This window comes from Cherax quadricarinatus, chromosome 40 (genome assembly GCF_038502225.1).
Source record: "Cherax quadricarinatus isolate ZL_2023a chromosome 40, ASM3850222v1, whole genome shotgun sequence".
Lineage (NCBI taxonomy): Eukaryota > Metazoa > Arthropoda > Malacostraca > Decapoda > Parastacidae > Cherax > Cherax quadricarinatus.
The window spans coordinates 20,085,452-20,112,584 of record NC_091331.1 but is presented as its reverse complement, the minus strand read 5'-3'; the positions used below and the strand labels follow the sequence as shown (position 1 = coordinate 20,112,584).

At 41.1% G+C, this 27,133-nt stretch overlaps 1 protein-coding gene across 3 annotated transcripts in view; it reads left to right on the top strand.

Moving 5' to 3' along the window:
• Window positions 1-5,977: 5,977 nt before the first annotated feature.
• Window positions 5,978-27,133, top strand: part of LOC128687331 (ubiquitin carboxyl-terminal hydrolase 31-like) — a 525,901-nt gene continuing 504,745 nt past the window's right edge. For 2 of the 3 annotated variants that reach the window (XM_070092773.1, XM_070092772.1), the window contains exons 1-2: window positions 5,978-6,237; window positions 10,696-11,509. In XM_070092773.1, the coding sequence (XP_069948874.1) occupies window positions 6,110-6,237; window positions 10,696-11,509 (942 nt within the window). In that variant the 5' untranslated portion in view covers window positions 5,978-6,109. The remainder of the gene's footprint in view (window positions 6,238-10,695; window positions 11,510-27,133) is intronic. The other variant, XM_070092774.1, reaches the window with a different exon arrangement.

Genomic DNA, 27,133 nt, shown 5'->3' with positions numbered 1-27,133 from the left:
TAGCATGGCTAGGCATTTCGGGCAGACTTAGTTTTATTCTTAATTGTAAAATATTACAAATTATGAGGTAAGTTGGTATTATGGCTAAGTGACTAAATACTAGTTTGTGAGTTTACCAATGTGAATGCTTTTGTTTTGGCACAGTACATAGTTTCAGTATTGGAGTATCACAAGATTCATTATTTTAAGATTGAGATTAATATTTCTGTTTATGGTCAAATGAGTGAGTGAGTGTAAGTGTGAACCACCAGGTGGTATTCGTGTAGTTAGTTGACGGGGTGTATCAGGGAGATAAGATGTTTTCTAATGGTAGTTTTGAAGGTGATGAATGTGTCTGCAGTTCTAGAGTTCTCAGGTAGGGTATTCCAGATTTTAGGGCCTTTGACATACATTGAATTTTTGTAAAGGTTCAGTCGGACACGGGGAATGTCGTAGAGATGTTTGTGTCTGGTGTTATGCCTGTGGGTTCTGTCACAACTATCAAGAAAGCGTTTTAGGTCAAGGTTGATATTAGAGTTTAAGGCCCTGTAGATGTAGATTGCACAGTAGTAAGTGTGGATGTACTGAACAGGGAGTAAGTTTAGGTCTATGAAGAGTGGGGGGGGGTGTGTTGCCAGGGATGGGATTTAGTGATTATTCTTACTGCAGCTTTTTGTTGGGTTATTATTGGCTTTAGGTGTGTTGCTGCAGTTGATCCCCAAGCACAAATAGCATAGGTGAGGTATGGATAAATAAGTGAGTGGTATAGTGTGAGAAGGGCATTTTGCGGCACGTAGTATCGTATCTTGGAGAGGATCCCAACCGTTTTGGATACTTTTTTGGTTATATGCTGGATATGGGTGCTGAAATTCAGGTTGTTGTCAAGGTATAAGCCTAGGAATTTGCCCCCATTATTTCTGGTAATTAGAGTGTTGTCAATCTTAATGTTAATTTGTGCATCTCCTGCTCTGCTACCAAACATAATATAGTAGGTTTTGTCAGTGTTAAGCGTAAGTTTATTGGCTGTCATCCAAGTCGATATTTTGATCAGCTCCTCATTCACAATGGTGTTGAGGGTGGCAAGATTAGGGTGAGAGATGACATATGTCGTGTCGTCAGCAAAGAGAATGGATTTCAGGTGTTGGGATACGTTTGGAAGGTCATTGATGTATATGAGGAAGAGCAGGGGACCAAGGACACTTCCCTGCGGAACTCCAGTATCAAGTGGCCGTGTTGCTGATGCTGTGTCTTTAATGGTGACATACTGATACCTATTAGTAATATAAGATTTGAAATAAGCAAGCGCATGGCCTCTTATACCGTAATGATCAAGTTTGTGGAGTAGGATGTCGTGGTCTACTGTGTCAAAAGCTTTTCTTAGGTCAATAAAAATTCCTAGTGGATATTCCTTATTTTCCAATGCTGTGTAAAGCAGATCTAGCATTTTTATGATTGCATCATTAGTGCTTTTATTTTTCCTGAATCCAAATTGGCAGGGGTTGAGTATGTTTTGAGCCGTTATAAATGAATACAGTCTCCTGTGCACGAGTTTCTCAAAGATTTTGGATAGCAATGGTAAGTTAGATATTGGCCTATAGTTGTTTAAGTCTGTAGGGTCACCACCTTTATGTATTGGTGTAACCCTTGCCATCTTGAGTAGTTTCGGGAAGGTGCTAGTCTCTAGTGACTTGTTAAAAAGTAATGAAATAGCATGCAAAAGGAAATGGGCCGCTCGCTTGTACAGTAATGGTGGGACATGAGACAGATTCCCCGAGTTATTTTTAAGTGACTTTATAATCTCGGTGACTTCCGTGGGCTCAGTTGGTGCAAGATAGAAGGAATTAGGGAAATTCCCATCTAGGTAGTCCCCGGCATGGGCATTGGTATGTGGGATTTTACTGGCGAGATTAGATCCTATGGTTGAGAAGAAGTCGTTTATCTTGTTAGCTGTGTCAGTGGGATGTAGTGGTGTTTCATTAGGTTTAGTTAGGACAATATTCTTGGTTTTTCTCAGTTTGTGGGTCCCTAGAATCTGAGAGTGTTTTCCAGGTCTTTTTTATATCTCCCCTAGTGTCTGTGAATCTACTGGAGTAGTATAGTTGTTTGGCTTTCTTTATTACTTTGGTGAGAGCTGATGAATAGTGTTTAAGAATATCTTTGTGTATTAAGCCCTGTCTATATTGCTTTTCATATTGGTGTTTCTTGTCAATGGATTTCAGAATGGTGCTGGTTAGCCATGGGCAACCAAGTCGTTTGTTTGTGATCTGTTTTGTTTTTATAGGACAATGTTTGTTGTATAGTCTAAGTAATTTGTTAAGAAAAATGTCTGTCCAGTCATCAATACCATTGGCCTTGGAGAATTCTGTAGGCCAGTCAACAGTCTCTAGGTCAGCTGTGAACTTCCTTACTGAGGCCTCGTCATGGAGTCTAAATGAGACTTTGTTGTATTCAAGTGGTGGTTTACTAATGTTTGTCAGGAGGAAGGTAGGGTAGTGGTCTGTAGTGCTATCTGTGATTATCCCTGATTTAAGGGGGGCTAGTATATTGGTCCATATGTGGTCTATTATGGTTGCACTTGTCTCAGTGAGCCTGGTTGGTTTAGTTATTGTTGGTATGAGAAGTGTGTTGTTCATATTGTTGATGAAATCAGTTACAGGCTGATCATCTAGTAAGCCAAGGTTGATGTTGAAGTCTCCAGCTAAGAGAAGGTGGTGCTTATTCATTTGTCTGTTTGTTATTAGTGACTTTAATTTTTCACTGAAATTTGGGATGTTTGTGTGAGGTATCCGGTAAATGGCACCGATTGTTATAGGCGTCTTAAGTTTTTTTACAGTAAAATTAGCAAAAATGTATTCCCCATATTCATCACTAAAGCAAGTGGTGCTAATACAAGATAATTGGTTAGAGTAATAGATTGCAATACCACCCCCAACTTGGTTTGGTCTGCAGTTGTGAATTGCTGTGTATCCTGGTAGAGGGTAGATATCTATTGTGTCCTGCTTAAGCCAGGTCTCAGTAAGAATAATGCAGGAGAAGGGTGTCTTTAGTGATTCAAGGAGTGCTAGGAGGTCATCATAGTGTTTGCTTAAGGACCTGATGTTGTAGTTAAGTACTGATAGACTTTTAGCATTGTTTAGGATAATGCTGGCTTGTGATGCTGTGTAGTAAAGGCAGTTACTTTCCAATAGGTTTTGATTGGGTGTCAGATTATGGAGGTTTAGATCAGGGTCAACGTGATCAATCATCTTCTAGGTTTAAATTATGGTTATTTATATCCTGAGTTGTGTGTTGAGTTCTAGTACTGATGTCTGTAGTGGTAGGAAGTTTGGACAAGTATATAGGAATGTAAGGCATATTTCTTTAGTTTCAGGGTGCTTGTAAAGTGGAATCATTTGGACGAGGAAGTGGTGGAAGCGAACTCAATACACAGCTTCAAGAGTAGATACAATAATGTCCAAGAAGCCTGGGAGGCATGGTTAGGAATTGAGAATCGACATCCACACACTTCGCTGGCGCAACTTGGTGAGGACATGTACATCATGCGGGCATGCACCCATTTTTTCATTCATTCATTATCTCTGTGTGTATCTCTCTGTGTGTGTGTCTCTCTCTCTCACCAGCGACCAATGAAGAAGTGGGGCCAGGAGCTGTGACTCGACCCATGCAACCACAACTAGGTGAGCACGCACACACACACACGAAGAAAAATATGTTCTTTTTTATCAGTTTATACACACACACACACACACTGTGTATTAGGTGAGTACATAGTGTGTGTGTGAAACAAGAGATTAGTGTAAAAACTGGAGGATCAGGCAGGGATGACAGGGAAGGCACTACAGTGGATCAGGAAGACAACAGCGAGTCATGGTACGTGGCGAGGTATCAGAGAGGGCGCCTGTGACGAGCGGGGTTCCACAAGGGTCATTCCTAGGACCGGTGCTGTTTCTGGTATTCGTGAACGACATGACGGAAGGAATAGACTCAGAAGTGTACCTGTTTGCAGATGACGTGAAGTTGATGAGAATTCAATCGGACGAGGACCAGGTAGAGCTACAAAGGGATCTGGACAGGCTGCACGCCTGGTCCTTCAACTGGCTCCTGGAGTTCAACCTCACCAAGTGCAAAGTCATGAAGATTGGGGAGGTGCAAAGAAGACCGCAGACGGAGTACAGTCTAGGGGGCCAGAGACTACAAATCTCATTCAAGGAAAAGGATCTTGGGGTGAGTATAACACTGGGCACATCTGAGGCACACATCAACCAAATAATTGCTGCAGCATAAGGGCGCCTAGCAAACCTAAGAACAGCATTCCAACATCTCAATAAGAAATCATTCAGGACCCTGTACACTGTATGTTAGGCCTGTATAGGAGTATTCAGCACCAGTTTGGAACCCACACCTAGCCAAGCACGTAAGGAAACTAGAGAAATTGCAAAGGTTTTCAACAAGACTAGTCCCGGAGCTAAGGGACATGCCCTACGATGTAAGGTTAAGGGAAATCAACCTGACGACACTGAAGGACAGGAGATAGGGGGGATATGATAACGACATACAAAATCCTGGGAGGAATCTACAAGGTGGACAGATACAGGATGTTCCAGAGATGGGACACAGCAACAAGGGGTCACATTTGGAAGCTAAAGACTCAGATGAATCACAGGGATGTTAGGAAATATTTCCCCTCAAGGAAGGTTCCTTGATGTTGGTGAGGGGCTCTTGATTTAGGGAATTGGATCTGTGCTCCAGTTCCCCGAATTAAGCCTGAATGCCTTCCACATCCCCCCCAGGCGCTGTATAATCCTCCGGGTTTAGCGCTTCCCCCTTGATTATAATAATAATAATAATAGGAAATATTTCTTCAGTCACAGAGGTGTCAGGAAGTGGAAGAGTCTGGGAAGTGATGTAGTGGAGGCAGGATCCATGCATAGATTTAAGAGGTATGATAAAGCTCATGGAACAGAAAAAGTGACCTAGTAGCGACCAGTCAAGAGGCGGGGCCAAGAGCTATGGCTGACCCCTGCAACCACAACTAGGTGAGTACATAAATACACACACACACACACACACACACACACACACACACACACACACACACACACACACACACACACACACACACACACACACACAATAAAGGTACGATAAAGCTCATGGAACAGAGTGGACCTAGTGGCGACTAGCGAAGAGGCGGGGCCAGGAACTGTGAATCAACCCCTGCTACCACCAATAAGTACACACACCCGAACACTCCAACATTCACACTCAATCAGCTTTCTCAAATTTGCAGAAACTTCTAAAGTTGGGCAATTTTCCTACGTTGCAGGTTAGGTAAGATTCGTCAAGAAACAGGACAATAGTGACCTGACGCAGATCTTAGTCATAAGATGACCCGCCACTGGAGCTCTTGGTCATGACAGAGGCCTTCCGCTGGCTGACCGGTCCACCTCTTTAAAAATTAAAATTAGTTATTGAAAGCAACCGGTCTTATGTTATATATACAACATTTCTATGACACTGCAGTGTATTATGTTACTGCCTTCGACTGAGTGCCAATGGATCGAGAACAATGTACAAGACACGTTTGCTTATATTTCAAGAGATATATACATTATATAGTTTTAATAATTACCCTTGCATAATTCTCTTCAATGTACGGGCACTATAATGCATTTTAAAGATAATTCATGTGAATTTAGTAATCAATGATGAATTGGTAGTAGTATCTAGCAGTGATTTATGGACCAATCACAATTGAGAGAAGGTGAGCGAGAGCCGCTCTTGAAGTTATTATTGGCTACCGGACGCGCGATGCTGCTGCCAAAACTTTCCCTTAAAACATTATTTTACGCATTTTACTGCTCTAAAACGCTAACATGATGGTAAAAAAATGGTATCTGAATAAGTTGTAAATTTGTATGCGAGTATTACAACAGTATTAAGTGTTCATAGTTAGTGTAAAAGATATGACGGCGGAGGTGAGGGAAGCTGACCCACAATGCAGCAGCCACAACACCAGTAGTTGTTGGCTCTCAGCAGTGTGGAGTAGTAGGCATAGTAGTGTGTGGTGATGATGTGTGTTGATGGTGACCTGTGAATCTGTGAAAGAGTAGCGGGTGGTGAGTGAGAGATGCCGGTGGCACGCTCGGTGTCTGCCTCACAGCTGGCCAGAGCAGAGACCTCCATGAGCAGCCCAGGAACGCCTGAGGCAGAGGGCGGCCCAGCCCTCCTCACCCAGAAAGCCCACACACTTGACAGGTACTCACGCCCACATCAATACCTCTCTACATTCACAGAAGCTTCTTTAATCTCTCTCTATGGTGTTATGTTATTCTTGATGTTATTGTTCACGTGAATTGGGTCTTTAACGCCCCACATGCCGTTAATAGGCTGGATACTTGCCTAACTTGACAGATACTCGCCTCTACAGTTCTACGAAAGATGACATACTGTCAGTTTTATAGTTTACAAATGGTCACAAAACTTGTATGAACAGAACAGTCTGAATCTCGCGACAAACCAGCATGAACTGCTGAAAAGACATCAAGGACAAGAAAGTATTTTGGGTCTTAAGTACCGGTGTAGTTGTAGAACTGACAGCGATCCACATGTAATAAGCACAGAAATCTGTATAAAATAAGTCTTGTACCAAAGACAAGCCTTAAATTATAATGATGCATTAGTTACTAAAATCCTAAAATAATGATTTTGATTTTGGTTAAAAAGCTTACCGGGTGTTGGCCTTTTAGTAGAGGTGCCTGGACGCCGGTGAAAGGCTCTTGAGACAATGAGATAAGCAGTTGAAACTACACAACTACCTTACATTAGCCTAATTGCTTCCCATTCCTCATTTCCCTAGCACTGTGTTACTTATGGGTGTATCACTTTCCCCTAAATATGATTCTAATAATTACTGGGTGTTGGAAACCCAGAAGGAAGAACTGTAGTCTGACCTATTGTAAAGATATCCTAGTAACAGGCATCATGTCACTTTTATATTAAAAGGCAATATGCAGTATGTAACGAATAAGTTAAGGATAAAAATTGCCTACATTTAGTGTAATATCTTTGCTTAAGACTAATGCAAAAAACTAAGAGAAAAACTAGTTCAACATACAACTACTGAGAATGGTTTATTATACTTAACGGGTCTACCTGTACAAAAGGACAGTTGTACCTGACTTCATATTCATTCATACTGTGCCACTGACATCTGAGAGTATTTTTTTTCTCTTAAAAAGGGGTTGAAGTGCTTGGTTTATTCATTACTTGGCATTCACTCCTTATGGTAGTGAAGGGCTCTTAATCCAGGGAATTGGAGCTACTCTCCCCGCAGATCAAACATGATTACTGCATAAGGAATCCAGTTAAAATAAGTGACTTTATTATGATGATATCCTAGATAATTTACCCATGTTACTATAAGACAGTTGTAAAAATAAAAAATTGTGTAAAGAAGCTGAATCAATTTATTCTCACACCCAAGTACTGTGTAAATGCTGTGGAGTTGGTGCTTTTCTGTAAATTGAAAAACATTAATACAGTCTTAGAGTTGATTATTATTATTATAATCAAGGGGGAAGCGCTAAATCCGTAGGATTATACAGCACCTGGGGGGGAATGTTTACCTGGAGAGTATTCCGGGGGTCAATGCCCCAGCGGTCCGGTAATGTGACCAGGCCTCATGGTGGATCAGAGCCTGATCAACCAGGCTGTTACTGCTGGCAGCACACAATCCAACGTATGAGCCACAGCCTGACTGGTCAGGTACCGACTTTAGGTGCTTGTCCAGTGCCTGCTTGAAGACAGCCAGGGGTCTATTGGTAATCCCCCTTATGTATGCTGGGAGGCAGTTGAACAGTCTTGGGCCCATGAGACTGGAATATATTCAGGCATAATTCAGGGAACTGGAGCACAGATCCAATTCCCTAGATGAAGAGCCACTCACCAGCATCAAAGAACCTTCCCTGAGGGGTCTTGGAGTTGAAAGGCATAAAGGCAGCAGTAAGCATAGCTCTGAAAAAGACCTACATAACTGCAGTGGATTCATATTTTAACAAATTAGGATTTAAACCGGAAATAGGGAAGCATTTGTTTGTCAAGCTGCAGATAAGTGGAACAAGCTGCCAAGCAGTAGTACATGTATATAAGATGATTTAGTGTAGCTTCACTTAAGTAAACATGCAATAGATGACCTGTCTAGAACACATGACCATAACACAAGGCACAGATCACTCTTTGATGTTCCTCGTGTCCATCTCACGCTATGCAGAAACTCAATGCACATAAAAGGCCCTAAAATCTGGAATTCATTACCTGTAAATATAAAAGAAACACTACCTGTTTATAAATTCAAGTCTCTTCTCAAAGATCACTTACTCACTCAAAACCAAATAAATACTGAATAACTGAACCTTATAAATTGTATATCCTATATGTTACTCACAATTATATCACACAAATGTTAAACCTAGGACCCAATCTAACTTTATTATTTTTTTAAATACACTAACAGAATACTCCATTCGACTGAATGTACAGCAATGCAAGCAACCATATGACCTGTCTTTGTAATACTCATTTGTGCTTTATAGTTATCTGTTTACAATAATGTTTTATCACTGATTTCATCATTGCTTAGTTAATCTTAAGTTAATTTTAAGCCAGCCCGTAATGCTATACATATAAGTGGCTTTGACATGCTGCTCTTACCTGTATTTTTTGTACCTCTGTTTGTATGCTTAAATTACTAAATAAATAAATAAAGTACCTTAAGCAGTTATACTTCAAGCTCAGGGCTGAGATATAACTTGCACTACAATTTTGTTGCCTGATAGCCAGCCTTGCATAACTCAAGCTAGCATATCATGTGCACATGTTAATTTGTATGAATTGCAACTCATTGGGGTGATGTACTTTTTAACAGTTTTGTATACTTATGATTATTTACTCCCTCCTTTGAAAAATGTGTTAATTACTACTCAAATGAATCTTTGCTATCATTAACCATTTGAATAACTGCCAATGTTTGTACTGCATTAAGCTGCCATGGTAATACAATACATGTACAACTTAGGAAGTTCATCATTAGGGCAATTCAGTAGAAATATTTCTTTAGAGCTGGACAGATACCTAAAGTCAGTGCTGGATCAGCCGGGCTGTGGCTCGTACGTTGGACTGCGTGCGGCCAGCAGTAACAGCCTAGTTGATCAGGCCCTGATCCATTGGGAGGCCTGGTCATGGACCGGGCCGTGGGGGTGTTGATCCCCGGAATAACCTCCAGGTAACCAGGCAGTGTCCCCTCAATGGAGGTTCCTTGATACTGGTGAGGGGCTCTTGATCTGGGGAATTGGATCTGTGCGCTAGTAACCTGAATTGAGCCTGAATACCTTCCATGTTCCCCCCCCCACATGCACTGTATAATCCTACAGGTTTAGCTCTCCCCATGATTATAATAATTTAGGCAGTGTCCTCTGTAGCAAGCTTGTCACCTAACACCCAATAAGCCTCTGAGCCTCGATGAAAAATTTCCCAAGTCTATTAAACTACTACAATAACTTATTATCATCCATGAATAACATGTCTACCAAACTATAACCATAGTTGCTATGTGATTAGCCTAAACTGGTGCTTTGTTTTCACAGTTAGGATGCTTCATAAACCTATATCATGATAATAAATTATGCATAGGTAGTGCGTGAATTATCTTCTACAAATAGCTACAGCTATTAAAGTACCAGTACTTGCTTTTTAGTAATTTTTAACATGTATTCATAGCCACATTATAAATCTAGCAATACACTATACAGTATGTATATTATACCATAAAAACAATACTGTACAGTATTGTACCTACAATATACTATACAGAACTGTACAGTGCAGTATTTCTGTACAGAAATACTGTACCTGCTGTACTATATTGCAGATGATTCTAATTTGGTATCTTAATTGTCAGTGCGTAAGTGTTCTGTGCCTATCTCCCACTAATTCTACATTAAAAATCAAGGAAGGAAACAAAGCCAATATACCACCAGTCATATATTGTATATCAGTGCTGCTAAATTAACAGGCAAGTTTCTCATTTGGATTTTATCTAAAAACTTTGAAAAAATAATATTGTTGGACTGCATAAATACTGTATGGACACATTCATAACTGATGGCAATGTGGGCCAGTGGGTTGCCAACAGTAATGTCTTAGATGAGTATCTTTATTGTGGAAACATTTTGGCAACTAGTGGTTTTATCAATCCCATACAGAGAATATATGGTGGAAAATGAGAAGGTAGTTAGAGGTATTCAGTCCATTAACATTGGTAAATCTATTGGATTGAGAGTCACAGGTTAGTAAAATATCTACACAATAGACACTCCTAACCCCCCATCCCCCAGCCACCCCCCCCCCCAAGTGTTGCACATATCTTGTCCATCTACTTATTGGTTTTCTAAGCCATTGATATAAGCAACGGTCTAGGTGAATAGGCAATTAACAGAAAAGTCTGGTCCCAGGCTTTGTGCAGTACTGCATATGAGGTCTGTAGTTTAGAATATCTACTGTATTGAGTCTTCATATTTAATTTGAAGTGTATGCTTATTGCTGAATAATAAATACTTTTATAGTGTTTAATTTTTTATTGTACAGCACATACTGTATTATACTCTAATCTGAGAATTATGAAATTTTACCTAATGGTGTTAATTTTCTTTCCTACAGATTTTCTAAACCATCAACAATGAATGGACATGCAGACCCTCGTAGAAAGCGACCATTTATGTCTTTCAGGCTTAGCAAAAAGCCTGGTAAATATAAGGAAAATGGAATGCCACTCAAGAATGATATAAGCCAAAATCCCAATGGTGTTACAGATTCTTCCTCGATACAGACGAGCATGATAAGTGAAAATGGAGTCGAGAGCCTGGATGGTGGAAGTGATTCCAGCAGTGCCTCTGTAAAACCAAAGAAAAAGTACCTTACACGAATGAGTTCGTTTGTGAGTCGGGTAGCTTTCAAGGTACAAGGGGGCACGCCTAATGCACCAGTTGGGGGTCATAGAGGAAAGCTCGAACGGAGCAAGACTATCTCTGTGTCAGACCTCCAAACTCCCAAAGTTGAGGATTATGTAGAGTTTGAGGAAGGTAAGGTGCCTGGAGTCATGGGAATCCGTAATCATGGTAACACTTGTTTTATTAATGCAGTGATTCAGTGCCTCAATCATACTGACGTACTTGCCGAGTACTTCGTTTTGGACCAGTATAAGCATGACTTGGCAAGGTGTAACAAAATAAATTCCAAAAAGTATGGCACCAGGGGGGAAATTACAGAACAATTAGCTGTGCTACTAAAGGCACTCTGGACGCTCAGATATGTGCCTGATTTGTCCATGAACTTTAAGAACACTGTAGACAAGTATGAGTCCATTTACCGTGGTTCACAGCAACATGATGCTGCTGAATTCTTAATGTTTGTATTGGACAAGGTGCATGAGGATCTTAATACAGCATCTAAAAGGAAGTACAAGAAGATAAAGGTAAGTGAGAATTTTTTTTTTTTATAACTAAACACCATCAAAGATCTCTGATAATAACAGTGGGTAATATTACTCATGTTTTAATCAGATTTATTTTCCTTCTTTCTATGCACATTTATGTAACAGGTTTTACTAAACACTACCCAAGAGTCTGTTGTAGATAGAATCTTACAACCCAGATATCTAAAAAATATTTTGAATCAGAACCCAGACAAGATTACCAAAAAACTATCTTTTGAGATCTAAAAACTTAAGAACAGTAATGCATTTGTTACAGAGCAGTAATGCATTTGTTACACAGGCATTATTACTTATTATCAAATTAGCTTGAATTGTGTTTATATACACTCAGTGGCCACTTAATTGGATACACCTTGTAGTACTGAGTAGGGCTTCCCTTTGCCCCCGAACAGCCTGAATTCATTGCTGGTTTGTTGAAAAAAAAAATGCTTGTTATTTCTTTAGCCTATCTGTAAAATAGTAATGTATGCTTCATATTGTACAGGAGGACTGTGTGACCTACAGGTCATAAAGACCTGTTAAACATTGACAGACTTACAAGCTGTATTACAGTCACTTCTGTAAAAGAAAATATAGGTTCCCTCCCCCACCCACATTATACAAATTTGTTTTATGCAAATTCACTGTTATATGATATATTTCTATCAGTTATTCTGTATGTGTTATATACTGTACAGTTGCTATGTGCAGTTGGTGTGGTTTGCAATGGGGATTAAAGATTCTTTTATGCAAAATTCTGCATTTAAGGCCTAATTGAGTTTAGTATAGCTGCCATGGACCTGGAATGCATCTACATCATAAAGAGAGGGACACACCTATAGAAAATTTTATGTTGGTATCATTTGATTTATTAATTGTACTTCTGTATACATAAACATACATTACACTAACATGACTAGTAACTTAAATAATTCAGTCCTTCTCTGAAGAGCAAGGAAATGCTTATGTACATGTACAGTATTTTTTATCTAGCAGTTAATTTTGGGCAAAGTATAATACACATCTTTACAGGAAATGTTAGGAATTGAACTGTACTAGTTGTGTACAGTATTTCTCTTGTCTAAGTTCACAACAATTTTGAAAATAAATACTGCATATACAAATGAATAAATAATAAAAATATTGAAAAATTATAAATATCCAAAAATATCCATGATCATGGTTTTTTTTAACCCTTTAAATGCTAGTGATATGCTTGTATATTTGTGGCATTCAGCCTGTGGAAAATTTGGGATAATTTCCTGGTATTTTAATAGCATTTATAATTTGTTTTACATCAAAGAGTGAATTAGTTTAACTCAGGGAGGGTGTGTGTAAAATGTTTAGTAGCTGAACCAATAAGCTCTTGGTGAAGTAAACCCTGAATTTATTATTAAAACATGATTAAATTAGATAAAATGTTTTCTATACATAGGGATAATTAGATATTGTGTGAACCTACTGATTAATTGGATATTATTTGTATGGTGGTTGATACAGTGGACCCCCGCATAACGATTACCTCCGAATGCGACCAATTATGTAAGTGTATTTATGTAAGTGCGTTTGTACTTATATGTTTGGGGGTCTGAAATGGACTAATCTACTTCACAATATTCCTTATGGGAATAAATTCGGTCAGTACTGGCACCTGAACATACTTATGGAGTGAAAAAATATCGTTAACCGGGGGTCCACTGTACATCTAAATTGAGATAAATCAAGTTGGCAGATATGCTTAGAATTTATTGGTTAAGGGGGTGACTTCACAAGGTCAGAAAACTGGTTTGAAGAATCAACTGATACTGCTTTTTAATAAATGTAACCCCCTAATTTTTAGCACAGATATGGGGCTTAAGGTTTTAGCATCAGGACATTGTGAGTTGTGTTGTGCATTTAGAGGCATATTAAACCAGAAAATTGTGGTTGCTGGTACCTCTGGGCACACTTAGAGAACTTGTCTACAGTGTTTACTGGATGCAAAATAGCAACACTACTAGATGAACATAATTAATGAGGGAGGCTAAGATTAGTCATGAAACATGACAAGTGGTTTCCTGATGTAGGTCTTAGTCAAATGATGACCCACACTGGAGCTTTTGATCTGACCCAGGCCTTCACTGGCTTAACAGTCCACCCATTTAAAAACTGATACTTTTACATATGGCTGAATATCAAAACAGTGTTCCAAGGTGGATGATTTAGTTCCCATGTGTTGACTGAAAGCAACATTTAGTGTACAGTGGACCCTCAACCAACGATATTAATCCGTTCCAGAGAGCTTATCGTTAGACGAATTTATCATTAGTAAAATTAATCTTCCCCATAAGAAATGGAAATCCAATTAATCCGTTCCAGACACCCAAAAGGATGAATTTTTTTTTTTCGCATGAAATATACATTTTCCTACACAGAAAAATGATTCATGAACAATAAATACTGTACTAAATGAAGAATAAATGACACTCACATTTATTGAAGATGTAGTGATGAGTGATGAGACTGTTTTTCTTGAAAACATTGGGATTTTCAGAGTGATACATGAGTAAGGGCTTCACTTTGCAATCCCCATTAGCATTACAACAAAACATGAGTTAGCCTGTCTTTCATAGGCTTGTATCCTGGGAGTGCCTTTTCATCCTGAGTAATGTAGGTCCTATTTGGCATTTTCTTCCAGAACAGGCCTGTGGGATGAATTTTCCAGCTTTGCCATGCCTTATCACACTGTGTATGCCACTACAATTCTTAAATCTCTCAAACCAATCTTTGCTGGCCGTAAATTCACCAATATGAGCACTAGTTCCAGGTATTTTTTCTTGTTAACCTGGGTGTTAGTTGACTGGTGTGGGCCGCATCTTGAGGACAAGATTAAGGACCCAATGGAGATAAGTTACAGTCCTCGATGATGCACTGACTCTCTTGGGTTATCCTGGGTAGCTAACCCTCTGGGGTTAATTGTTTCTCGTTCAGCCACACCAACAACAGTCTCTCCACATCATTGAGTAGTACAGCTGATGGTGGTGCAGCAGCAGCTGACCATGATATAGCAGCAGACCATGGTACAGCAGCAGCAGCTGACCATGGTACAGCAGCAGCAGCTGACCATGGTACAGCAGCAGCAGCTGACCATGGTACAGCAGCAGCAGCTGACCATGGTACAGCAGCAGCAGCTGACCATGGTACAGCAGCAGCAGCTGACCATGGTACAGCAGCAGCAGCTGACCATGGTACAGCAGCAGCAGCTGACCGTGGTACAGCAGCAGCAGCTGACCGTGGTACAGCAGCAGCAGCTGACCGTGGTACAGCAGCAGCAGCTGACCGTGGTACAGCAGCAGCAGCTGACCGTGGTACAGCAGCAGCAGCTGACCGTGGTACAGCAGCAGCAGCTGACCGTGGTACAGCAGCAGCAGCAGCTGACCGTGGTACAGCAGCAGCAGCTGACCGTGGTACAGCAGCAGCAGCTGACCGTGGTACAGCAGCAGCAGCTGACCGTGGTACAGAAGCAGCAGCTGACCGTGGTACAGCCGCAGCAGCTGACCGTGGTACAGCAGCAGCAGCAGCTGACCGTGGTACAGCAGCAGCAGCAGCTGACCGTGGTACAGCAGCAGCAGCAGCTGAGCAGCAGCAGCTGACCGTGGTACAGCAGCAGCAGCAGCTGACCGTGGTACGGCAGCAGCTGACCGTGGTACAGCAGCAGCAGCAGCTGACCGTGGTACAGCAGCAGCTGACCGTGGCAGCAGCAGCTGACCGTGGTACAGCAGCAGCGGCAGCTGACCGTGGTGCAGCAGCACAGCAGCAGCAGCAGCTGACCGTGGTGACCGTGGTACAACAGCAGCAGCAGCTGACTGTGGTACAGCAGCAGCTGACCGTGGTACAGCAGCAGCTGACCGTGGTACAGCAGCAGCTGACCGTGGTGCAGCAGCAGCTGACCGTGGTGCAGCAGCGGCTGACCGTGGTGCAGCAGAGGCTGACCGTGGTGCAGCAGCAGCAGCAGCAGCTGACCGTGGTACAGCAGCAGCAGCAGCTGACCGTGGTACAGCAGCAGCAGCAGCTGACCGTGGTACAGCAGCAGCAGCAGCTGACCGTGGTACAGCAGCAGCAGCAGCTGACCGTGGTGCAGCAGCGGCTGACCGTGGGGCAGCAGAGGCTGACCGTGGTACAGCAGCAGCAGCAGCTGACCGTGGTGCAGCAGCGGCTGACCGTGGTGCAGCAGAGGCTGACCGTGGCGCAGCAGCGACTGACCGTGGCGCAGCAGCGGCTGACCGTGGCGCAGCAGCGGCTGACCGTGGCGCAGCAGCGGCTGACCGTGGCGCAGCAGCGGCTGACCGTGGCGCAGCAGCGGCTGACCGTGGCGCAGCAGCGGCTGACCGTGGCGCAGCAGCGGCTGACCGTGGCGCAGCAGCGGCTGACCGTGGCGCAGCAGCGGCTGACCGTGGCGCAGCAGCGGCTGACCGTGGCGCAGCAGCGGCTGACCGTGGCGCAGCAGCGGCTGACCGTGGCGCAGCAGCGGCTGACCGTGGCGCAGCAGCGGCTGACCGTGGCGCAGCAGCGGCTGACCGTGGCGCAGCAGCGGCTGACCGTGGCGCAGCAGCGGCTGACCGTGGCGCAGCAGCGGCTGACCGTGGCGCAGCAGCGGCTGACCGTGGCGCAGCAGCGGCTGACCGTGGCGCAGCAGCGGCTGACCGTGGGGCAGCAGCGGCTGACCGTGGGGCAGCAGCGGCTGACCGTGGGGCAGCAGCGGCTGACCGTGGTGCAGCGGCAGCAGCTGCTGACCGTGGTGCAGCGGCAGCATTTCTCACCCTTTTTACCACAGGGTTGGCACTAGAAGCTTTCTTTGGGCCCATTGAGGCTTATTTAGCAGTTACAAGCACTAAAAACAATGGAATAATGCAGTCCGCCCTGGCTTGTAAACAGTGGTACAGTAGCTGAGCTGAGATGGACGCATTTGGGACGAAAGATGTTATTCGAGTTTTTCATCGTTGGTTGGGCCAAAATTTTTACACTAAAACGCTTCGTTAGTCGATTTTATTATTAGATGATGCCTTCGTTGGTTGAGGGTCCACTGTACACCAAGCAGATAATTGGTTTGTTGGCCAACAAATAGTATATGTACTTGGAGGGAGGAGGTACTACATGCTGCCATCAGTAAATTAAAGCAAATAGAATGGTAGTACATTTAAATTGTGTAGATGTAGATTGAAATATTGATGAGTAGCATAGTCAAAAAATACTTAATGATACAGTACCTGGGAAATTTTATGATAGTTTGCACTACGATATGTCCTTTTAAGTAAAATAACTATGTGAAAAGTGAGCTAAGAATTGTTCTAGCCAAAGAGATGCTAGATTTCAAATATGCATTATCAGAGGAGGTGGTAGTGTTTGTGACTTCACCATGGAATCCTGGATGAGTATTAATGTTTACCAGTAAGACTCATGAAATTGTAATGACACAATTGCAAACAAACCATACCATGGGCGAGGATTGAACTCCTGGCGAATGAGTCATGAAACTCCAGGTCAGCGTGCAATCCACTGGGCCAGCTGGCTGCAATAAGATTCATCCAACTAGGTATATTTATAACCATAGAGAGGTTTGCACAGGCCTCACTGTGACCACAAATGCAAGTTTTTGAGGGGAATAGAGCTAGAGTTCATCACGGCCACGCTGGCAGGAGATTCATCTGTAAAAAAAAAGTTTAATTTGTGGTCACAGTGAGGCCTGTGCTAACCTCTCTGATGTATAAATACGTATACCTAGTTGGACGAATCTTATTGTAGCGGGCTGGCCCAGTGGCTTATGAGATGGCCTGGAGTTTTTAACAACTCACTCGCCACGAGTTCAGTCCTCGCCCGTGGTATTGTTTGTGTACCAGTAAGTTGAGCATTCTCCTTGCAGTACACTATACCTGGAGAGGGTTTCAGGGGTCAATGCCCTGTGGCTCGGTCTGAGACCAGGTCGTGTGGTGGATCAGGGTCTGATCAGCCAGGCTGTTTCTGCTGGCCGCAAGCAAACTGATGTGCAAACCACAGCCCGGTTGGTCAGGTACTGACTTTAGGTGCCTGTGCAGTGCCTTCTTGAAGACAGCCAGGGGTCTATTGGTAATCCCCCTTATGTATGCTGGGAGGCAGTTGAACAGTCTTGGGCCCCGGACACTTATTGTGTTGTCTTTCAGTGTACTCGTGGTGCCCCTGCTTTTCTTTGGGGGAATGTTGCATCTCCTGCCAAGTGTTTTGCTTTCATAGGGAGTGATTTTCTTGTGCATGTTTGGTACTAATCCCTCTAGGATTTTCCAAGTGTGTATTATCATGTATATCTCGCCTGCATTCCAGGGAATACAAATCAAGGGACTTCAACTGTTCCCAGTAATTTAGGTGCCTTATTGTACTTACGTGTGCCATGAAAGTTCGTTGTACACTCTTCAGGTCAGCAATTTTGACTGCCTTGAAGGGGGCAGTTAGTGTACAGCAGTATTCCAGCCTATAGAGAACAAGCAATTTGAACAGAATCATCATGGGCTTGGTGTCCCTAGTTTTGAAGGTTCTCATTATCCATCCTATCATTTTCCTAGCAGATGCAGTAAATACAGTGTTGTGATCTTCGAAGGTGAGATCTTCTGACATTATCACTCCCAAGTTCTTCACATTACTTTTTCACTCTGTGGTTAGAATTTGCTGTATACCCTGATGCAGTTTTAATTTCCTCAAGTTTTCCATATCTGAGTAGTTGAAATTTCTCTTCATTGATCTTCATCTTGTTTTGAGTGACTTGCTTGAAGATTTGGTTGATGTCTTGTGGTGTCTTCGATGGAGGTCACTGTCATGACAGTTTGGGTGTCATCTGCTTGTATCTCTCAGACATGAGGATGAGGAATAGAATGGGAGTGAGTACTGTGCCTTGTAGAACAGAGCTTTTCACCATAGCTGCCTCAGACTTTACTCTATTTACTATTACTCTGTGTTCAATTTGTCAGGAAGTTATAGATCCCTCTACCAACTCTTCCTGTTATCCCTGTATCACGCATTTTGTGTGTTACTACACCATGGTCACACTTGTTGAAGGCTTTTGCAAAGTCTGTATATACTACATCTTTATTTTGTTTATCCTCTACAGCATCCAGGACCTTGTCATAGTGGTCCAGTAGCTGGGACAGGCAGGATCACCCTGCTCTAAACCCGTGTTGCCCTGGGTTGTGTAATTGATAGGTATCTAGGTGGTTGGCGAACTTACTTCTTAGAACCCTTTCAAAGATTTTTATATGGGATGTTAGTGCTATCAGTCTGTAGTTCTTCACAAATGCTTTATTACCACTTTTGTAGAGTGGGGCTATGTCTGTTGTTTTTAGTGAGTGTGAGAGGACCCCTGTGTCCATGCTCCCTCTCCATAGAATACTGAAGGCACGTGACGGGCTTCTTGCAGAGTTTCATGAGTCTGGGCATGGGGCAGAGTGCATGGGCATGTCATTTATTGCCTTTTCAGAGTCTTGTGGTGTTTAGATAATATCTGAGATTTTTGGGATGACCAAATTTTGGGTCTCATTCATAAAGAATTCATTTGGAGTGTCGACCCTTAGTCTGGGTAGCAATTTCCTTTATAGCGTTTAGTTCTTCCTGCGATTCTTGTCTCCTGTAAGTTTCCTTAAGCTTAGGTTCGATATTCGCAATTTCATTGACCAGTGCCTCCCTTTGTATTTCAGATATACAGTATTGGCCCCTCTCAGCAGCTCTGTGACTCTGCATTCATCTGTATAGGGAACATCTCTATGGTTTACATCCCAGTAATTTTAAATTCCTCACACTACGATTATATACAGATATAAAAACAAGTGTTTAGGTCAGTGTATTTAGTCTCATAGAAAAAATATTAAACTACTCAGTGCATCATGAAAGGCATACGTCTTGTACTGCACTTGGCACCATGGTGGTAATATGAAAATCACAGTAAGAGGATTCTAAAGTATAGTAACATTAGTAACTGTGAAACGAAGTTGCAGTTAATTTAATCCAGGGGTATTCCTTAGGCTAAGATATAAGTGTTGAAACTCTGAAGCAGATCATAGGAACCTGTCCTCCATATGGAAACAAAAATTTGGCAATGGCCTACATAGCTTTATACATAGGGCATACACGCATGCAAATAGTCTCATGAATCTTGCCCAACATTCATTACATAAGCCTTGAAAATTTGAAGCCGTTTGAAATAGGCATTCTCGAGTAATAAAATAATATTGAGAAAACGAATGAAAATATTACTGAGAATGTTCAGAAAAATAGTGATGTCTTTGCTCATCAACCTAAAAATGCCATAAAACTACAAATTTTTAGTTTTTTCTAGTTTTCTCATTTACCTTACATTTCAATGTTTATACAATACATACTCTTAAAAAAATACTTGATCCGAATTTTTTTTAAATTCCAATTTGATAAAATTGGCAAAGAAAAAAGTTGACAAATTGGCACTTGCACAGCCCAAAATTAATGCAGAAATACTTCATTAAAATTCACCAGCATTAATTTTTTCAGGGTCCGTCCCGTAGATCTACGGCTTTACGTTCAGGGTCCAAACCGTAGATCTACGCCATGAGCTCAGCTCACTCTGATAAACTGTGAGTGGTACATTTGGGCCTAGATATGAGAGAATACATCTATGTGGTATGTGTGCACCACATAAAACAGATCCTGCAGCACACTGTGTATAATGAGAGAAAAAAACTTAAATCATGATTTTTCGATTAAAACAGCAACTTTGCAGTGTTTTTTCGTATGTTTTTTATAGTTGTATTTGCGATTTCTTGGTCTCATTTGATAGAATGGAAGACATATTACAGAAATAGAGATGATTTTGATTGGTTTTAGCACTGGAAATGGCTTGAAACTGAGCTCAAAGTAGCGGAAATGTTAAATTTTTGCCGATATTCAAGAGTAAACAAACGACCTCACACGTCTAATACACGTCAGCTGGTGGGTCTAATATACATTCACAAATATGGTGATGATATTTATACAATTATTACAGTATTGCATAACAGTAAATCTTCTATTTTTTGGTGTGAATAAAAATTCATTGTGAATAAAAAATCAAAATGGAATTTATTTGTAAAGCCTCAAAACATAACTAATGAACAGAGGAAATGTTAGTTTAGTGCCAGGAATGCCTACATTGTTTATTCTGGACCCTATTTTGAAATTGGAATATTTTGAACTTTGTGTTAAATTGGCCAAATTAACAATTTCCGATCACTTTATTTTGTAGTTGAAACAGTTGACTTGGCGATTTCTTGTGCTCAATCGATAGAATAGAAGTAATACTAGTGAAATAGCTAAGAATTTGGTTGATTGGAATAATGTAATTGGCCTAAAAGGGGAGTCAAAGTCGGCAAAATTGCCGATTCGTAAATGTCGCTGACACATCAAAATTCGCGAGAGCATAATTTCGTCAATTTTCCACCAAATTTCGTACTTTTTGTTTTATTACCTTCACAAAAAGATTCTCTACGATTTCATAAGAAAAAATAACAATTTTTTTTTTTTTTTTTGAAAATTCTTGGACACTGGTGCGTGACTCCAGATTTGGGCCTTGGACCCTGATAGGGTTAATGATTTGAATACTGATCAGAAGAGGCATTCACTAGTTATTACATGGGAAACAAATTTGCTTAATAAATTTGGAAAATTAAAATTTATGCAGTTCAAAGTGAGTAATAACTATGTTTTAACCCTTTGAGGGTTTTCGTCGTACTAGTACGTCTTACGCGTAGTACTAGTACTCATAAATTCTAGCGGCCTCAAATCTAGTGGGAGAAAGAATGGGTCTATGTGGTCAGTGTGCACAGTCTAAAAAAAATCCTGCAGCACACAGTGCATAATGAGAAAAAAAAACTTTGACCATTTTTTTTTAATAAATCAGCGACTTTGAAGTGTATTTTCGTATGGTATTTATTGTTGTATTCTAGTTTTCTTGGTCTCATTTTATAGAATGGAAGACATATTACAGAAATTGAGATGATTTTGACTGGTTTTACAAAGAAAGGTGCCTTGAAATTGAGCTCAAAGTAGCAGAAATGTTCGATTTTTACCAAACTTCAAAAGTAAACAAATCGTGCCAAGCGTGCAATACACGTCAACTGGTGAGTCTAATATTCTTTCACAAGTGCACCAATAATATTTATACCATTTTTTACACTAATACAGTAGTCTGCATAACAGTAAATCTTATATTTTTTTGTGAGAATAAAAATTCAAAGTGGAAAGCAAAAGAATATAAGATGGGCCTTGAGACGTGACTAATGACTAGAGGAAATGTCATTTTAGTGCCAGGAATGTCTTTCTTGTTTATTCTGGACCCTATTCGGAAATTGGCATCTTTTGAAATTTGTGTGAAATTGGCAAAATTGCTAAATTCTGACCACTGTACTGGATAGTTGAATTTCATAAATGAGTGGTTTCTTGCACCCATTCGATAGAAAAAATGGAGTTCTAGCGAAATATTCATGTTTTTTTGTCGACTAGTACAGTGAAATTGGCCGAAAATGGGGCTCAAAGTGGGCAAAATCGCCGATGCGTAAACATCGCCGAGACCGCTAACTTTGCGAGAGCATAATTCCGTAAGTTTTCTATCAAATTTCAAACTTTTGGTGTCTTTATGATCGGGAAAAGATTCTCTATCTTTTCATAAGAGAAAATAATTTTTTTTTTTTTTAAATTTGGCCGACCCTGAGAACGAGTTTCGGAGAGGGCCTGTCGACCCTCAAAGGGTTAATAAAGCCCATAGTGGTAAAAGTTTGAAGCCAATCAGAAAAATAAAGCATTATTCAGTAATGGATCTAATACCAAGAATTCCATGTTTTTTACTACATTTAAGTAAAATTTCAAAGTTTGTACCTATTCAGACTAATTGGGTATTGTCTTTCTTACAAATTACATCATCAATAATAATTTGAAGCCAATTAGAGTAAGCATTATTTATTGTGGTAGGGGACCTGAATGCTAAAGTAGGAGAAACTTTTAGAGAGGGTGTGGTAGGTAAGTTTGGAGTGCCAGGTGTAAATGATAATGGGAGCCCTTTGATTGAACTTTGTATAGAAAAGGGTTTAGTATAGGTAATACATATTTTAAGAAAAAGAGGATAAATAAGTATTCAAGATATGATGTAGGGCAAAATGACTAGTTTGTTGGATTATGTATTGGTGGATAAAAGACTGTTGAGTAGACTTCAGGATGTACATGTTTATAGAGGGGCCACAGATATATCAGATCACTTTCTAGTTGTAGCTACACTGAGAGTAAAAGGTAGATGGGATACAAGGAGAATAGAAGCATCAGGGAAGAGAGAGGTGAAGGTTTATAAACTAAAAGAGGAGGCAGTTAGGGTAAGATATAAACAGCTATTGGAGGATAGATGGGCTAATGAGAGCATAGGCAATGGGGTCGAAGAGGTATGGGGTAGGTTTAAAAATGTAGTGTTGGAGTGTTCAGCAGAAGTTTGTGGTTACAGGAAAGTGGGTGCGGGAGGGAAGAGGAGCGATTGGTGGAATGATGATGTAAAGAGAGTAGTAAAGGAGAAAAAGTTAGCATATGAGAAGTTTTTACAAAGTAGAAGTGATGCAAGGAGGGAAGAGTATATGGAGAAAAAGAGAGAGGTTAAGAGAGTGGTGAAGCAATGTAAAAAGAGAGCAAATGAGAGAGTGGGTGAGATCTTATCAACAAATTTTGTTGAAAATAAGAAAAAGTTTTGGAGTGAGATTAACAAGTTAAGGAAGCCTAGAGAACAAATGGATTTGTCAGTTAAAAATAGGAGAGGAGAGTTATTAAATGGAGTGTTAGAGGTATTGGGAAGATGGAGGGAATATTTTGAGGAATTGTTAAATGTTGATGAAGATAGGGAAGCTGTGATTTCGTGTATAGGGCAAGGAGGAATAACATCTTGTAGGAGTGAGGAAGAGCCAGTTGTGAGTGAGGGGGAAGTTCGTGAGGCAGTAGGTAAAATGAAAGGGGGTAAGGCAGCCGGGATTGATGGGATAAAGATAGAAATGTTAAAAGCAGGTGGGGATATAGTTTTGGAGTGGTTGGTGCAATTATTTAATAAATGTATGGAAGAGAGTAAGGTACCTAGGGATTGGCAGAGAGCATGCATAGTTCCTTTGTATAAAGGCAAAGGGGACAAAAGAGTGCAAAAATTATAGGGGGATAAGTCTGTTGAGTATACCTGGTAAAGTGTATGGTAGAGTTATTATTGAAAGAATTAAGAGTAAGACGGAGAATAGGATAGCAGATGAACAAGGAGGCTTTAGGAAAGGTAGGGGGTGTGTGGACCAGGTGTTTACAGTGAAACATATAAGTGAACAGTATTTAGATAAGGCTAAAGAGGTCTTTGTGGCATTTATGGATTTGGAAAAGGCATATGACAGGGTGGATAGGGGGGCAATGTGGCAGATGTTGCAGGTGTATGGTGTAGGAGGTAGGTTACTGAAAGCAGTGAAGAGTTTTTACGAGGATAGTGAGGCTCAAGTTAGAGTAAAAGTAGGCCTTAGACAAGGATGTGTGATGTCACCGTGGTTGTTTAATATATTTGTAGATGGGGTTGTAAGAGAAGTAAATGTGAGGGTCTTGGCAAGAGGCGTGGAGTTAAAAGATAAAGAATCACACATAAAGTGGGAGTTGTCACAGTTGCTCTTTGCTGATGACACTGTGCTCTTGGGAGATTCTGAAGAGAAGTTGGTGGATGAATTTGGTAGGGTATGCAAAAGAAGAAAATTAATAGTGAATACAGGAAAGAGTAAGATTATGAGGATAAAAAGATTGGGTGATGAAAGATTGGATATCAGATTGGAGGGAGAGAGTATGGAGGAGGTGAATGTATTCAGATATTTGGGAGTGGACGTGTCAGCGGATGGGTCTATGAAGGATGAGGTGAATCATAGAATTGATGAGGGGAAAAGGGCGAGTGGTGCACTTAGGAGTCTGTGGAGACAAAGAACTTTGTCCTTGGAGGCAAAGAGGGGAATGTATGAGAGTATAGTTTTACCAACGCTCTTATATGGGTGTGAAGCATGGGTGATGAATGTTACAGCGAGGAGAAGGCTGGAGGCAGTGGAGATGTCATGTCTGAGGGCAATGTGTGGTGTGAATATAATGCAGAGAATTCGTAGTTTGGAAGTTAGGAGGAGGTGCGGGATTACCAAAACTGTTGTCCAGAGGGCTGAGGAAGGGTTGTTGAGGTGGTTCGGACATGTAGAGAGAATGGAGCAAAACAGAATGACTTCAAGAGTGTATCAGTCTGTAGTGGAAGGAAGGCAGGGTAGGGGTCGGCCTAGGAAAGGTTGGAGGGAGGGGGTAAAGGAGGTTTTGTGTGCGAGAGGCTTGGACTTCCAGCAGGCATGCGTGAGCCTGTTTGATAGGAGTGAATGGAGACAAATGGTTTTTAATACTTGACGTGCTGTTGGAGTGTGAGCAAAGTAACATTTATGAAGGGATTCAGGGAAACCAGCAGGCCAGACTTGAGTCCTGGAGATGGGAAGTACAGTGGACCCCCGCATAACGATCACCTCCGAATGCGACCAATTATGTAAGTGTATTTATGTAAGTGCGTTTGTACGTGTATGTTTGGGGGTCTGAAATGGACTAATCTACTTCACAATATTCCTTATGGGAACAAATTCGGTCAGTACTGGCACCTGAACATACTTCTGGAGTGAAAAAATATCGTTAACTGGGGGTCCACTGTACAGTGCCTGCACTCTGAAGGAGGGGTGTTAATGTTGCAGTTTAAAAACTGTAGTGTAAAGCACCCTTCTGGCAAGACAGTGATGGAGTGAATGATGGTGAAAGTTTTTCTTTTTCGGGCCACCCTGCCTTGGTGGGAATCGGCCAGTGTGATAATAATAATAAAATAAAAAATGAATATCACCAACTCTCTAACTGAAACAGCAAACAGACTCAATGTTTTCCTCTCCACCATAGGAAAGAATTTAGCAAGCAAAATTCCAATGTCAAACACCCATTCATCGGACTACCTCATGGGCACCTACCTGAATACACTATTCCTAGCCCCAACCAGCCCAACAGAAGTCTCACTCATATCAACACCCTTAAAAACAAGGCAGGAGACATAAATAACTTACCACCTGTTATGTACAAAAAAGCTTCACAAGTACGTTCTGTCACCAGTAATTGCAACACTCTTTAACAAATCCATCAAATCCTCCATCTTCCCAGCAATTCTCAAAATAGCAAGGGTTGCCCTGATCCACAAAGGTGATCAAGCAGACTTGAATAACTATAGACTAATTTCTAACTTACCTCTGATCTCTAAAATCTTTGAAAAATTAATTCAGAGAGATCTATTCCTACCTTGTCTCACACATGATGTCAGTTTGCATTCAGAAATAATAAAAGCACAAATGATGCTATTATACACATGCTAGAACTAATATACACTGTTCTCGAGAAGAAAGAAGTCCCACTAGGAATCTTCTTTGATTTACATAGAGCTTTTGATACTGTCGACCATGATTTGCTGCACATTAAGTTAACACACAATGGTATAAGAGTGCACTCCCTCAACTATCTAAAGTCATACTTTAGTAACAGAAACCAATATGTGTACACAAATGGAGCAAACTCTTCCACTCAACCAAATACAGTTGGTGTTCATTGGCCTACTCTTTCTCATTTACATCAATGAACTACTGAATGCATCACTACTACTCAAACCCATATTATTTGCAGATGACACTACATATGTCTTCTCTCACCCAAACCCAGTCATACTGGCCAACACTATTAATGCCAAATTGCAGAGAATATATACCTGGATGATGACTAATAAACTTACCCTCAATACTGACAAAACCTATTTCATTGTTTGGAAACAGAGCTGCAAATGTTCCACTTAATACAGTGGACCCCCGCTTAACGATCACCTCCAAATGCGACCAATTATGTAAGTGTATTTATGTAAGTGCGTTTGTACGTGTATGTTTGGGGGTCTGAAATGGACTAATCTACTTCACAATATTCCTTATGGGAAAAAATTCGGTCAGTACTGGCACCTGAACATACTACTGGAATGAAAAAAGTTCGTTAACCGGGGGTCCACTGTATAATGCTAAACGGATTACCCATCACAAGATTCAGAGGGAAAATTCCTAGGAATTCACCTTGACAGTATAGCCGCAAATTCCAGACACACATACTGTACATGTACGTATGTACAAGAAATTTCCTGCTATCAAAGATACTGTACTGTGTTCTGCAATCAGCTCTCCTTGCACTGTATCAATCACTCATCTACCCTTATCTCACATATGGGATTTGTCTTTGGAGATCAACAACATTAAATCACCTAAGGCCACTAATAACCCAGCAAAAGGCTGCAGTCAAAATAACAAATTCCCACTCCTGACAGCATACTCCACCAATATTCAGAAGTTTAAAACTGCTCACCATAAAGAGCATCCATACTTACTCATGTGCCTACAACATACATAGAACAATACACTTAAACATAAACCCTCCACTCAAACTTCTCACCAACCTTAACAGGTCACACACAAACCATCTCATAGAAAATAAGAAACGGGTGAAAATTTTGAAAAATAATAATGTCAAATAAGTCAAACAACA